The sequence below is a fragment of the Echiichthys vipera genome (genome assembly GCF_963691815.1).
Source record: "Echiichthys vipera genome assembly, chromosome: 1".
In the NCBI taxonomy this organism is placed as follows: domain Eukaryota; kingdom Metazoa; phylum Chordata; class Actinopteri; order Perciformes; family Trachinidae; genus Echiichthys; species Echiichthys vipera.
This window is the reverse complement of record NC_139826.1, coordinates 28,311,078-28,325,051: the sequence shown is the minus strand read 5'-3', so window position 1 is coordinate 28,325,051 and position 13,974 is coordinate 28,311,078. Positions and strand designations below refer to the sequence as shown.

General features: G+C 40.6%; 2 protein-coding genes across 2 annotated transcripts; both read left to right on the top strand.

Annotated features, from left to right (window-relative positions):
• The first annotated feature begins 133 nt into the window (after positions 1-133).
• mettl21e (methyltransferase like 21e) lies at positions 134-3,515 on the top strand. Its single transcript, XM_083917223.1, has 5 exons — positions 134-284; positions 2,060-2,229; positions 2,321-2,438; positions 2,537-2,634; positions 3,069-3,515. Exons 1-5 carry the CDS (start codon positions 230-232, stop codon positions 3,387-3,389), a joined length of 762 nt encoding a protein of 253 aa, XP_083773349.1. The 5' UTR covers positions 134-229; the 3' UTR covers positions 3,390-3,515.
• A 4,489-nt stretch (positions 3,516-8,004) lies between these two features.
• On the top strand, positions 8,005-13,650 carry mettl21ca (methyltransferase 21C, AARS1 lysine a). The gene is made up of 8 exons (XM_083930967.1): positions 8,005-8,052; positions 8,349-8,496; positions 8,580-8,725; positions 9,091-9,208; positions 9,603-10,121; positions 11,596-11,753; positions 11,830-11,947; positions 12,710-13,650. Exons 2-8 carry the CDS (start codon positions 8,361-8,363, stop codon positions 13,093-13,095), a joined length of 1,581 nt encoding a protein of 526 aa, XP_083787093.1. The 5' UTR covers positions 8,005-8,052; positions 8,349-8,360; the 3' UTR covers positions 13,096-13,650.
• Positions 13,651-13,974: the final 324 nt, after the last annotated feature.

The window sequence follows — 13,974 nt, the reverse complement described above, 5'->3', positions numbered from 1 at the left end:
AGTTTGAAATGTGGGCTGGAGTTGAAGGGGTTGGACAAGAAGTTGAGAGCCACTTTTTTTATGTAACCTAAAACCACAGAAGGTGACAGCTAACAGCCCGCTAAAGATCTGGATCCAGATTGACCCAAATCCAAAGGACTTCAACTGGAACCACAAAACCGAGAACGGCAATTGGCTGTAGATTTTCTGTTTTGGGCGTTTTTGCCCTCCTGCTTGGACTCCTTCAAGCATGGAGACCCAACAGTCCAAGGCCATGAAGGACGACTCCAAAACCAAAGAAGAAGGTGAGAATTTGGAGCCAATGCACAACAAAAAAGTAAAGATTTTTCGTTCTACTTGTAGTGGCATTAACTATAAATAGGATAACGATGACCTGGACGAATGAGAACATTCACAGGCCTATAAATAGGAACAAGGTCACAGTTGAAAGTATTTTTCTTTTGTGAGAAAGACTTGGACTGTTATGTCTTAAACATTTCAGAGATAAGATACTTGCAAAGTTAAATCCCATAACCCAAGAAGACATGGCTGTGTTAAACTTTTTATTCCATATATAAATCTGAGCACGCTCACCATTTGCAGTGTTGCCCCGTGGGCTCCCCTTACCCATTGTCTAAACCAGTGTTGCATAACTGAAGTTGTGAGTCAGACGCTCTGAGTAACCGTTGGCACTGACACATTGGCATGATGTTAGAAAAACAAACACAGCGGGATCAGAGAGGCATTATGAAATGTGATTCATTTATAGCACAGAGAATCAAGCGTTACATGTGACGTGATGCGAAAGAAGAACAACATGATCACTCATTTGCTGCATTTAAGGCTGGAATATTTCCGTGCTACATTAGGTGATGTGCAGTGGTGGCAAAATGTAATCTGCATTGATGTGGTGCCCTTCTACCTGATTTGACTAAGCGCTTGACAGTTTGCCTCTCATTCCCCCATTCACACACATATTCATACACAGATGGTGGGGGAGGTGCCATGCAAGGTGCCTGCCCATCAAGAGCAGCAAAATAAAAATGAAAGAACAGTATCAGCACAGTAACCCTGCAGTGTGATGTTGAGAGTTTTCTGTCTGAGATTTTCTTCCAACTCATTTTGGGCTTGCTTCTAACCATTGTGGTTTTATTTGGTGTTCAAATATCCATCTATGATATTATACTTCCATTTCTCTACATCAGAGGTTTTTTGCTCATCTTGATAAATGTACTTTAAAACAAATCAATATGTGTTTCCGGTTTCAATGTCCCTGTTAACATGGATAACCCAAAGCCCTCACTGTGAACAGTTTTTAAAGGAACTATTGTAGTTGTTTTTTTTTTAAGGAGATGGGGTCGGGGGGGCATGCAGCAAAGGTCCACAGGTCAGAGTCAAACCAGCGGTGGCTGCCTCGAGGACCTTCAGCCTCTTTAAAGCAAATTACGCTATTGAGTGTCTTTCAGTCAGCTGGTCTTTCCGTCGCCATGTCTAGCAATTTTGTTTCACCAGCAATTAAGTCAGCAACTTCTGTAAATCTTAACTTGAGTTACTGTTGTTGGTACTCGAGTTGTTAGAGCATTAAACACCTTAAAGTTACATAATGTGGCAAGAAATCTTAAAAAATGTAATCTACCAAACATGAAAAACAGCAGTGGCACAACGAAAAGACTGTAACTTCACTGCAAACACTTAAAACGTCAAAAAGGATGATCTCTGACAAGAGCAGGAAAAAAACAACAATATTATTATCTTTAACAAAGCTAATACTTTCTTCAGGCTACTCAAATGTATTATACAGTGTTTCTGTTTGTTGTAATGACCATTTTTCACTGCAGAGATTTTGACTTGTCACGGCAGGAAAAATAACAGGTGCAATTAATAGCATTAATTACAGCTCCATACCCTAAATGTACCAGTAAAAGATGCCAATCAGCCAGTGTGATTAATTACACCAGTGCACCTCCTATGACGTCAAAATATCTATTTTGTGTTATTTTGCAATCTCCTCCCCCACCATACAGTATAAAACGTTGTAAGCTCTATAAACCCTGTTTTATTCCACCTGTCTCTCCTGTAGATACCAAAGGAAGTGCTGCTGTCGACGCTGAGCTAGCCAAAGCCATAATGGCTCGTTGTTTCCACCCCTCTGTCATGGGCCCTGAGCCCTGGGAGGGATACGTCTTTTCTGATCTGGAGATCCGTATCAAAGAGTCCACAGACCTCTATGGAGCTGTACTCTGGCCCTCGGTATGCTAAACGTATACCCAAATATTTTTGCTGCTGTAGTATCCTTCATTTGAGCCCTGCTAGTCAACTATAAACTTGTATCTCCCAACAGGCGATGGTGTTGTGTCATTTCTTAGAGACCAACCGAGACACACACAACCTGACAGACACAAATGTGATTGAACTGGGTGCTGGAACTGGGCTCGTCTCCATCGTGTCCAGCCTGTTGGGTATGGAAACAACTCTATCATTCAGTTCAATTGGTTTCCTCTCTTTTGCTGTTTGTATCTCATGTCCTTTAACGCTCAGCTGCACTGTCTCTCTGCAGGAGCTAAGGTGACCTCCACTGACCTGCCAGAAGTGTTGGGGAACCTCCAGTACAACGTCACGCGCAACACCAGGGACCGATGCAAGTACACTCCTCTGGTAGGTTTTCTATACAGATTTCATACGGCCATTTTCACTTTTTTCACTTTTTTTCCAGTTCGTTTGTTTTTTAAATTGCCAAGCATTGATGAATACTGAAGCCACTCTTGAAAACTCTTGATACAGGGTCATACATAACCAACATTCATCTTGGCCAAACATTAAAATCTCACCTCCAAAACTCACTCAAACATGACTTAAAATAAACAAAAATAAGGCAACAATTCTCACTCAGAAAGCATACACTGTCACTCACAACACACTGACCTAAAATTCTATCTAACCTATATCTTTGCATTTAGTAATTGACTTTTTTTTTTTTTTTAAAGAAGGTTGAAACAAAGTACAAGACTGTGTGAAGAGTTTTCACAATGCAGTCAGGAAAATAAATTGTAATACTGTATAAATGAAGTCTAAATCATCTCTGTTTCTAGGTCACAGAGCTCATCTGGGGTCATGAGGTGAAGCGGCGTTTCCCGCGTACCACACATTGTTTCGACTACATCCTGGCAGCTGACGTGGTGTACTCCCATCCTTACCTGGAGGAGCTGATGGACACCTTTGACCACCTGTGCCAGGAAAACACACAGATCCTGTGGGCCATGCGCTTTCGCCTGGCCCCAGAGAACAGCTTTGTTGACCTTTTTCGGCAGCGTTTCGAGGTGGAGGAGCTTTATGACCTCCCCAGTCTGAGTATCAAACTGTACCGAGCCTGGAGGAAGGTCAAGAGGACTAAGGGAGAGGATGCTGCCTGATCTATTAACACAATATAGATGTATGCTCTGTGTGTGTGTGTGTGTGTGTGTGTGTGTGTGTGTGTGTGTGTGTGTGTGTGTGTGTGTGTGTGTGTGTGTGTGTGTGTGTGTGTGTGTGTGTGTGTGTGTGTGTGTGTGTGTGTGTTGTGTGTGTGTGTGTGTGTGTGTGTGTGTGTGTGTGTGTGTGTGTGTGTGTGTGTGTGTGTGTGTGTGTGTGTGTGTGTGTGTGTGTGTGTGTGTGACTGCAGAATTAGGTAAAATGTGGGAATGTTTTACTTATTCTGTAGTGTCAAGTTTTTTCATGGATCTCATGTCCAAATGTCTTAATGTCTCTTCCACATTGAAGGGGTAGTTCTGATGTTTTGACATGGGTTATATGAGGTATTTATTTCAGTGTATTACCTACAGTAGATGGCAGGCGACATGCCCCCTGTGGAGGAGGGCAGCCGCTAAAAGTATTTTACACACCTAAAAAAATAAATTTTAGTACACACTATATTTTTGAATATTTTCTCCATTGTTATTGTATGACTTTGGCGTTTTAAAGGGAGAGGATTTAACATATCTAACAAACTAAATAAATGATCGATGCAGCCGTAGACCAGCAACTTCCCTGTTCTAAGAGATAAAATTTTTGTTTTTGTCAAGGGTGTCTGGTGGCTTTGACGGGAGCATAGATGACGGCTTCTGTTTCCTTTAGGTAAGGTAAAGTGGTCAAAAATGTTCTAAATACAACGTACACTTAAACTAATATTATTTTTTTTTTAAGGTGGGCTTTTTTAAGGTGGCCTACTTTTCCAAACTGGGGGCATGCCAACCTTCAATAATACACTGACTGTTATAAGAACCTCATATAACCCCACTTCAACCAAAAAAATATCAGAACTGTCCCTTTAAGACTTTATGATGTCTGTTTGTTATTTCAGAATACACACATCAAGTTGTGATCCATGTTTTTACACATTGTATTATATTATTAACAGTATTTACTGGTATATTTATACAATAGAAACATTTACATATAATGCAATACTATTTATTAATACTACAACAAAATGTGTCCATTGAATTCCATCTGACACGGTGTAAACAAGGGTTGAACAATCTTTTTCTGATCTTGCAGTTGATCTTTAATAAACTGACAAAGTGGCCATTTTGGATTTATCACCTTGATATTCCAAATGCTTTTTGTTTAGAGTCACACACCTCTGCAGGATCACATCACATCTTAACTGGTTGTTATCCATCAACAGTGCATTCTCACACTTCAGGTTTTGGCTGATGTTATTCTGGTCCAGTCAGTTTACACAGCACAGACAATGTGGGTCAACATGGGTCTGTTTTTTCCAGAGGATTTCTGATGACCTTGTGAATATTATTTAGGAGGTCTGCTGTTGTGTGACTTCACATGGAGAGTATGATCCGGTTTTGTCACTGTTAGAAGTGCCAGTTTCAACAAGGACAAGAGAAGCAGATACTTATTTAGCTTTAAAGTACAACTTAGGCTGGTGAAAGGTTAGCAGATCCGACAATATAGAAAACCTATACCTGACAAGTGAATTCCGAGATGTCCTGAGAGGGACACGGTACTGAGGATACACCCTAACAATACAGCCTATCCTCTGACACCACCCTTAGGCCAAACTTCACATTTTTGCCCCACAAGTGAACTTGTCTTGTAACAGGGGCCGCTTGTAGAGATGAATCTACAGCTTACTGTCCGGTTTAAACTGTTTTGCATCACTTTCACCGCTCTCATAGCTTTGTTTTCAGCTAAAACAGCAGCCAAAGACAGACAGGCGCAATTAGCAACTATCTGGTGAACATAGTGAAGCATTTAACAGCTAAAGGGCAGTTATTTCCCTCTGGAGTTGGTGGAGACGAAAATCTGAGCTAGAAGAAGAGTAAATATGGAACTCACAAGAACCAGGCGGACACAAAACCGACTCCAAATGAATGATAATGTTGCTCTGTAACTGCTGGATGTTTAAATAAGCTCCACCATATCAACTTACAAGATGATGACATGTCAATGTTGGGTTGACAGCTTGTTCCCACTGCCCCTGAGTGGCCAGAAAAAGATGATTTATTATATTATTGCAGGTTTAACATGACAGGTCTGATGTTACTGCTAAAAATTCTTAAAATATTTTGTTATTATTTTACTTTATTTTACTTATAGATAAAGTTTAACTCCACTATAGGAAAATACATGCGTGAAAAGCCCAATAATAATTATAGTATAAGAACTTCCCTGTTCACAATATATAGGCCCTACGGCAGTTTTCCATTTCATGTCCTTATATGTCCTTGTGTTATTGGTGAAATTTGAAATCGGGGTCTTCAGTGGTTGTTTTTATGTCATTGTTGTCAACGGCCATGTGTCTCTAACCTGACTCTAGCCAGATGAATTGCGTTTTACCTTGCTTCCGTCTAGCGCCACTCCTCCATTTGGGATCGCTCCATCGGAGAGGGATTTGGGGACCAGTGGAAAATGACTGAGCCAATCAGGACCACCGAGCGGGATTTTTTTGGAACTGATTTAATTCAGACAACAATGGCGAATTGCATCAAAGAAGTTTCCTGTGCGCAAAGTTTTTTTTATCTGCAAATTTTCCCTACACAGTTGACATCAACATAATTTACCGACAATGCGCATATTGCACTGCTGCTATATCAAAGAAGTCAGCTATTCTGTTTCGGTTTGCCCTACGTCGCTCTCATCAGCACTTGGGTTGGTTTCGATGTGAGTGGTCGAAGTAGCACGTCAATAAAGATGACGGACAAGTGGTTTATCCAATCATTTGCAAAGATTTTTGATAGGGCCCAGCCTTCTTAAACACCTCTCTTATGGAGCGATCCCAGATAGATGAGTGAGCTAGGCTGAGCTAGGCTGAGCTAGGCAGGTTAATGTGTCTCACTCACTGAGAAAAATTTTCCCCAAGGGGACAAGTAAATTATCTATCTATCTATCTATCTATCTATCTATCTATCTATCTATCTATTGACTAAATGCACATAACACATCCAAAAAAATGTAATAACTTTGCAAAGTTTATTTCATTATTACACGGCTTCGTCGTGCAGTAAAATGAGTCACACACAAGCTTAGCATGTTTTGGATACTCACCAGTTAGCTTGATTATCTTGGAAGGGGTGCCCTGAAGTCACCTTCTATTAATGTGACCTATTAAATCTGATATCTAGTTCATGATTCTAACATTGTCCATCCTGTCATTCCTTGTCTCTTTGCCCGTGTGATGGATGTGTGTTTGGCTGCAGGAACACAAGCTGGATTAAGAGAGGCTATCTAAAGTGGAAGCAGTAAAGCACCATGTGTCATTATCAAGACAATCTCGTATAACAGCTGTATACTTTATCACTCTTTCAGCCGCCTCTTGACTATAAACAAGCTTTCACTGACGGGTGAGGCTGAGATTCTGCTTGCCATCTGGCTTACAAACTCTTTATCCATTATCCAAATAAGGCTGCTCCACATCGACAACACACAGTTGAGCAATGACCTTACCACCACACACTCCCCATATACATGGCAAAGGATCCGTTTTGAGATGTCGGTGGATTTAATTTAACGATACCTGAAACTGGGAAGTGATACTTCTTGGCCGAAGCCTGTTAAAATGTAACTGAGGGGGGTCTAATTGGGGTTTATATTACAGGAGTCCCCTTCTTTTCTCAGGGGTGTTGATGCATGGGTGCTGTTGCATGCCATCCTGATTCTGTTACCGCCCATATCTGCTAAAGCAACTGAGGTCGTTGTAGAAATAAAATTTAAAAAAGCAATTAAAGCATGGACATGTTCCAGACTACGTCCTTACTTTTACTTACTATTATCATCATGGTCTGTTAAAAGTGTTGCAAAAGAAGTGACGCCAACTTAACGCAAATCAGATTAGTTTACAAAGCTTTTTGGTTTTAAATGTTTTGGTGACATGTTTTTAAGCAGTGAGGAAAGTAACTACTGTAAATATATTTACTACTTTTCTTCTTAGCAGATTTGGATTATTAATACAAAACACCAACTATCAATAATGGGATATTATTGTTATATTAATATTAAGCAATTGAAATGAGCTTCACCTTTACCAGCTGCAACATTAAAATCATGTACACATTAATGCATTTGATTCAAATACTTTTATACTCAAATAAGATTTTGAATGCAGAAACTTAGTATTTCTACGCTGTAGTATTGCTACTTTACTTTTACTGAAGTAAATGATCTGAGTACCTCTCCCACCGCCGCATTCAAGGTGCTTGCAAGCCAGACACAAATCATGTCTTGGTCTGGTTTTCCTGTTTCTATTTGTATACTAGAACGGATGCATTACCAGTGCAACATGCAATATGTGTCCAAATATTTTTCTCATTCTGTCCCTCTTTATGGCTCCTTCACTGACTCATCTCTGTGGGGTGTATGTGTGTGTTTGTTTACGTGCACTCTGATCTTATATCTTGCTTGTGTTCATTTCTCCTGACCAAGGCTCTAAAAATACCCTCATGCCCTTGTGATGAAGATGGGTGTAACCAATAGGATGCTGAGTCTATAACCTCAGAGTCAGAGGTCTCCAGATGCACTCTGACTGCTCCTGAGATCCTTCACAGGGAAATAAAGCTGAAGCAGGCAGGTAAAAGGTCACAGGTAAGGTGGTTTTCACTTTTTTTACACAAGCTATGTGAAAAGTACGGTCACAGAGAACTTTTTAACAAGAATGTGGGTGTAGTATAATAGGGCTTGGAAAAGTGTCTCCCATGAGGTCTGACTGACAATAAGCTTTAAAAAGTGACTTTCTACATCCTCATATGCTCAGTTTAGGCTAGTCTCGAGGGACCACATTTTGCCGTGATTAGACAGACACACACAGAGACTCACAGGGTGAAAACTATGTCTCTCTATACAGGATTTTAATGGATACTTTGTCCCCGTACTTTGTGGAGGGAAACAATTATATGAGAAGCAGAGAAGACACCGAGGAGGAGGAGCAGGAGGAGAAGGAAGAAGAGGAGGAGAAGGAGCAGGAGGAGGAAGAGGAAGAAGAGGAGGAGGAGGAAGATCGAGATGAAGAAGATAAAGAGGAGGAAAAAGGTCAGATGAACTATGCGGTTAAAAGCAGGAAGTTGAACATTTCCAAACCCCAGAGATCTGAGCCTGACTTTTGTGTCATTCAGACGAGTCAGCCGTCCAGAAGCAACAAAGACCGGCCTGGGTGCCGTGTTTCTTCTACAGAGAAGACAAAGAGGTGTATTGTTACGCCGGGAAGGAGATCGCCATTCATGGGGCTCTTGACTCCTATGCAGGCATGATATGGCCGGCGGTGAGTAGCACCTCATTCACCACAATAGTGGTGTACCTGTGTGCATCATTATTCTTGTCAATATTGTACTGCATATGCATTACTGTATATGCATCACATGTGACAGTGTTTGTGTCAGTTCTGGATTATGGGGAGGGCATGTATTGACATACTGCTGTCTCCCCTCTGAGGCCCTTAGATAACATAATAACTAGGGCAACTGATTCATCTAGAAATACCTTGTTGGTTAATTTGCCATTTTAGATCTGATCTTTGCTGTTCTGACTTTCTGGCCCATATTTGCTTCAGGAGCCCCGACCAAGAACTGATCTAGGAAAAACGTTTATGTTTCCCTGTAACTCGAAGTCATCTTGATTTCCCCTCAGGCTCTGGCTCTCTGTCACCATCTGGACACTCATCGTGAACAGTTGAGTCTCGTGGACAAGGCGGTCCTGGAGATAGGGGCTGGAACTGGCCTCGTTTCTGTTGTAGCAGCGCTCCTCGGTAAGAAGCTCAAAGTTTAACTTTATTTGCCATTTGAATGGTAACAGAAGTCTGTAAAACAAGAAACAAAGGTGGGGTCGGGGAGTAATGGGTCGTTAAAACACAGAGAACATCTGGGTCACACACTGAAGAGAGGAAAAAAGAGTTAAAGGTCCAATTTTGTCTTTTGTGAATATATTATATATATTATATATATTATATTCAGAAGCTGTGCCTTTAAACGAGCGGTCAGGACTTCTGTACGGATGATTATCTGGATGATCGGCTAGTGTACTCACTGCTACTGTATATTCAGACAGTAGGCCAGGTGAAGCACTATAAACTCAGATGGGCTGTGCACAGAGTATCTTACTCCAGCCTGAAAGAGAAGAAACCATGAACTCACTTTCCTCAGGTGCCTGGGTGACAGCCACAGACCTTCCAGAGGTCCTGAACAACCTGAGAGTCAACCTGAACAGGAACACCAGGGGCCACTGCAGATACACACCCCAAGTAGCCGCTCTATCCTGGGGTGAAAACCTGGAGCGCACCTACCCTACGTCCGTCTACCGGTACGACTATGTGCTGGCTGCTGATGTGGTCTACCATCATGACTTCCTGGACGAGCTCCTGGTCACCATGAAGCACTTCTGCAAACCAGGAACAACTTTGATCTGGGCCAACAAGGTGAGGTTTGAGACCGATCTGACTTTCACTGAGAACTTCAAAAAGGCTTTCAACACAAGTCTGCTGGCTGAAGACGGAGAGATGAAGATCTTCATGGCAACGTGTAGAGAAAAAGAGGAAGAAGGTGATCTGCCGAGAGAGGAGGAAGGAAAGAGGGAGGAGGTTGAGGAAGAGGAGGAGAGGGCAAAGACGGAGGAGGAGGTTAAACCAAGTTGTACATCATCAGCCACTGAGGAAAAAGTTACAGGTGAGTCATCTACAGTACAGTATCAAACGTGTTGGATTTTCACAAGAGTTAGGTACAAAGTCCTGTTTCCTATTGTTTAAAGGGCCAGTTCACCCAAGTTACAAAAAGAAAAAAACATTTACCCACTTGTCTCCGCCATGAAGATTAAAAATTGATTCAGGAAAGACAGTAATGTTGTTTTTTACCCATGCAAGTGGCGTGGTTCTATGGATTCCCTCGTCTCAAAGTCAGTGGGGTTTTTTTAATGGGTTTTTGGTTAGACTCCCTAAATCAGGTCTGTTGTTAACACAGGCTTATGTTTTGAGAATTGAATGTTTGTTCTGCGATATAAAATACATCAGTAAATACCCCAGCTTGTGCGTGACTTAAAAACTTGCTAACAAGCGGCTAAATGAAACTACAAACGTCAACACGCCATCCAAGCACAATCAGGGTGGGGTAGTTTGTTTATGTAACGTTAGCTTTTTACTTTTGGAGACTGCATTTACACTTCAAAAATCCAACTTATGTTTGCCACAGATCTTATTTTATGGAATAATCTAAAACCCAACCCAGGACGATGCAAAATTCAGGGTCAGAAAAAAAATGCTGGTGATAGATTTTGTAGGTGTGATCTAAATTTCCTGTTTATCACTTAAGAAAAAAAAGCTTTGGTAGGCGAAACATTTTTATCAGGATCATTTTTCTAAGATGCAATACTCATTTTGGCCATAGGAGGCTGAGGTCCACCACTTCCCCTGGTGTGTTGTCAATGTTGCCAACTCATAAAACATGTACCCTGTGTTCAGAGTGTCTGGAGAAATTTAAATTAATCTGGAAGTAAACATGAATGCTTTTAGTCCTATTGAAAGCATGGGATAGTGGTGTACTTCAGCCACCTGTGGTCAAAATGAGTATTACAACAACAAACGAAATAAACTATCCTGACAAAAGCATTTTTTTCACCTGTTCTTGTCATGAAAACAGGAAATTTCTTTCCCCTGATATTTAGATCAGACTTAACCATCTGCACGGTTAGATATCACTAAGTTATCACAGCAGGTGAGGGAATGCATTTAGGGGAGCAACCTTTTGATCAAATATTTTTCTAGGTTATGATTTAAAAAAAAATGTTTTGCCATAAATGCAAATACAAATTATGTGAAGTGCTGTCTTGAGGTTTGGCAGTTTACTCTCAAGTAAACAAACAGGTTTGAGACTTTCTGGCACGATTAGCGGCAAGAACATTTGAGACGTGAGATGTGAGAGACATGTCTCACATCTTGTCTCCAAAACGTGGCAAGGCCAAATCTGTTACAAACTGCCAGTGAAACCAGAGGCCTTTAATGGTGCAGAGTATCTTAACTTATAAGGAAGAGAAGCTACTGACTCATTTGACTCAATTTGGCTTTGTGTCTTCACAGTGTATATTTTTGTCTTTATTGCTTTTGATTCTGAAACTCTGTTAAAGTTTTGATCCGTCCACTCTTCACAGGACAGATGTTCTTCAAAACAGCTGAACAGCAGGACAGAATACCAGCCCGGGCTCCCAGCCTCTACAGCAGGCTTGGTAAAGATGTCTACCACTACGCCGGCCATGACATTGTCATACATGAGTCCATAGACTCATATGGAGCCATGATGTGGCCAGCAGTAAGTACTCCTGAAAACACTGGATGAATACAGCTTTACAGTAAAGTTTACTGATCTGCAACTCTTTGTCCTGCAGGCACTGGCTCTGTGCTCCTTCCTGGATAACAACAGGGAGAGGGTGGACCTGTGGGGAAAGGAGGTGCTAGAGCTGGGAGCAGGAACTGGACTGGTAACCATTGTGGCCAGTCTGCTGGGTGAGCGGTCTATACAATTTGAGTCACACAACAAAATGAGCACAAACACAAACTGTATTTGAACTATTTTTCTACCTTGTATCTCATTACAACAAATAAAGGTGCATCCAAAAAAATCTACAAAATCTAACCACTCATACGATAATTTAACAATAAAATATTTTTAACTTTTAGCTGGTATAGCTGCAGGGAATTTAGCGTAATTTAAATTTTTGCATTTATTTCTTACATTTCACTAACAAGGACCACTCCATATACAGTATTTATACCCATGAGTTACTTGGAAATGACAGGAAGGGTTGAATGGAGAGTTGAACGGGTATTGATGAGGAGCCTGGAAGCAGAAAATAAATTAGGGCCGTGTGTGGTCTTACTCCAGTGATAATAACTTAATAACGATCATTTTTAAAATATAAAAATCATCTAGCAAACTCACTTGAAAAAAGCAATTCTATCACAGTAATATTTATGTTTTGACAAATGCATTGAGTTTGTAATTTCTTGTCCGTGTATTTAAAAGTCAAGGATTTCAGAAGTAGCTAACAAACCCATTTGTGTCATCTAAAAATTAAACGACAATAAATCATCAATGGTTTCTTGCAATTTTTTTTTTTAAAGTTGCTGTTCAATAGCCTATTTAGGATGTATGTGGATGATTATCCCACCAGAGCTTAGACAAAACAAATCAAGGTCACCAATATGGTCATTTTATTGTTATTGTTGCTATGGTGATGACAGGAGTCCTGTTCTGTGCATCCTCAGGAGCTGAGGTCACTGCAACAGACTTACCTGAGTTGTTGGGTAACCTCCAGGCCAACGTGACGAGGAACACCAGGGTCCACTGCAGATACACACCCAAAGTAGCCGCTCTGTCCTGGGGCGAAAACCTGGAGCGCCTCTACCCTACGTCCGTCTACCAGTACGACTACGTGCTGGCTGCTGATGTGGTCTACCATCATGACTTCCTGGACGAGCTCCTGGTCACCATGAAGCACTTCTGCAAACCAGGAACGACTATGATCTGGGCCAACAAGGTGAGGTTTGAGACCGATCTGACTTTCACTGAGAACTTCAAAAAGGCTTTTGACACAAGTCTGCTGGCTGAAGACGGAGAGATGAAGATCTTCATGGCAACGTGTAGAGAGTGACAGACATGGATGGGTTATTCAATGGCCCCTTCAAGCAAGAGCTTCTGTTTACAGTGTTACTTTTTAGCTTTACCATGTTTTGTTTATTTTTTCCAATATAATACAACGCAACACATTTTATATTTAAGCTATTTTAATTAGTGAAGGTATTTACAAGCGGTTGAAGATGGATGGATGGATTTAAATTAGTTTTAAAGGAGAATATTATGCTCATTTTCAGTATATATACATATTTGTATTTTGTGTTTCTATTATTAACATGTTTACATGCTTTAATGTTCAAAAAACACATTTGTCTCAAAACAGTAAGTCTGAATATACCCGTATTCACCCTCACTGAAGCCAAGAATTGTCTATAACCGCAATTGCTACCTATATATAGTATATTTGACATCACAGCTGTACAGAGGTCCAGATGCCTCATTTAAAGGCAGTTTCTGAACATGAGCTGTGTGCTTTTCTCTGTGGACTGAGCATTTTAATACTTTTATAGTATTTATATAACCCCTTGACCTGCTTTATAATTAAAAAAATAAAAAAGACATAGAAATCTCACTTTTTAAAATTTGGGATCTTTGGGTTTCCTATCATCTGCACATGCTATGGCTTTAATTGATAAAGACAATAACTATTACTTGCAGCCCCTTCTTTTTTTTTTTAGATGTCCCATCATTGTTGGTATGTGAATTGCAATGTTCTTAAAATCTTGTTTAATACAGTTTAAAAAGAAAAGACTAAAAACACTTTACCTATTACCAACAAAAAACACTACTTACTTTGTCAGTTCTGGACAAACTTTCGCCGTACTATTTCAAAAGCAGAGTGCAATGAAAAGAGTAAAAGCGCCCACCTACAAAAAAAACACACTGCCAAATTAAA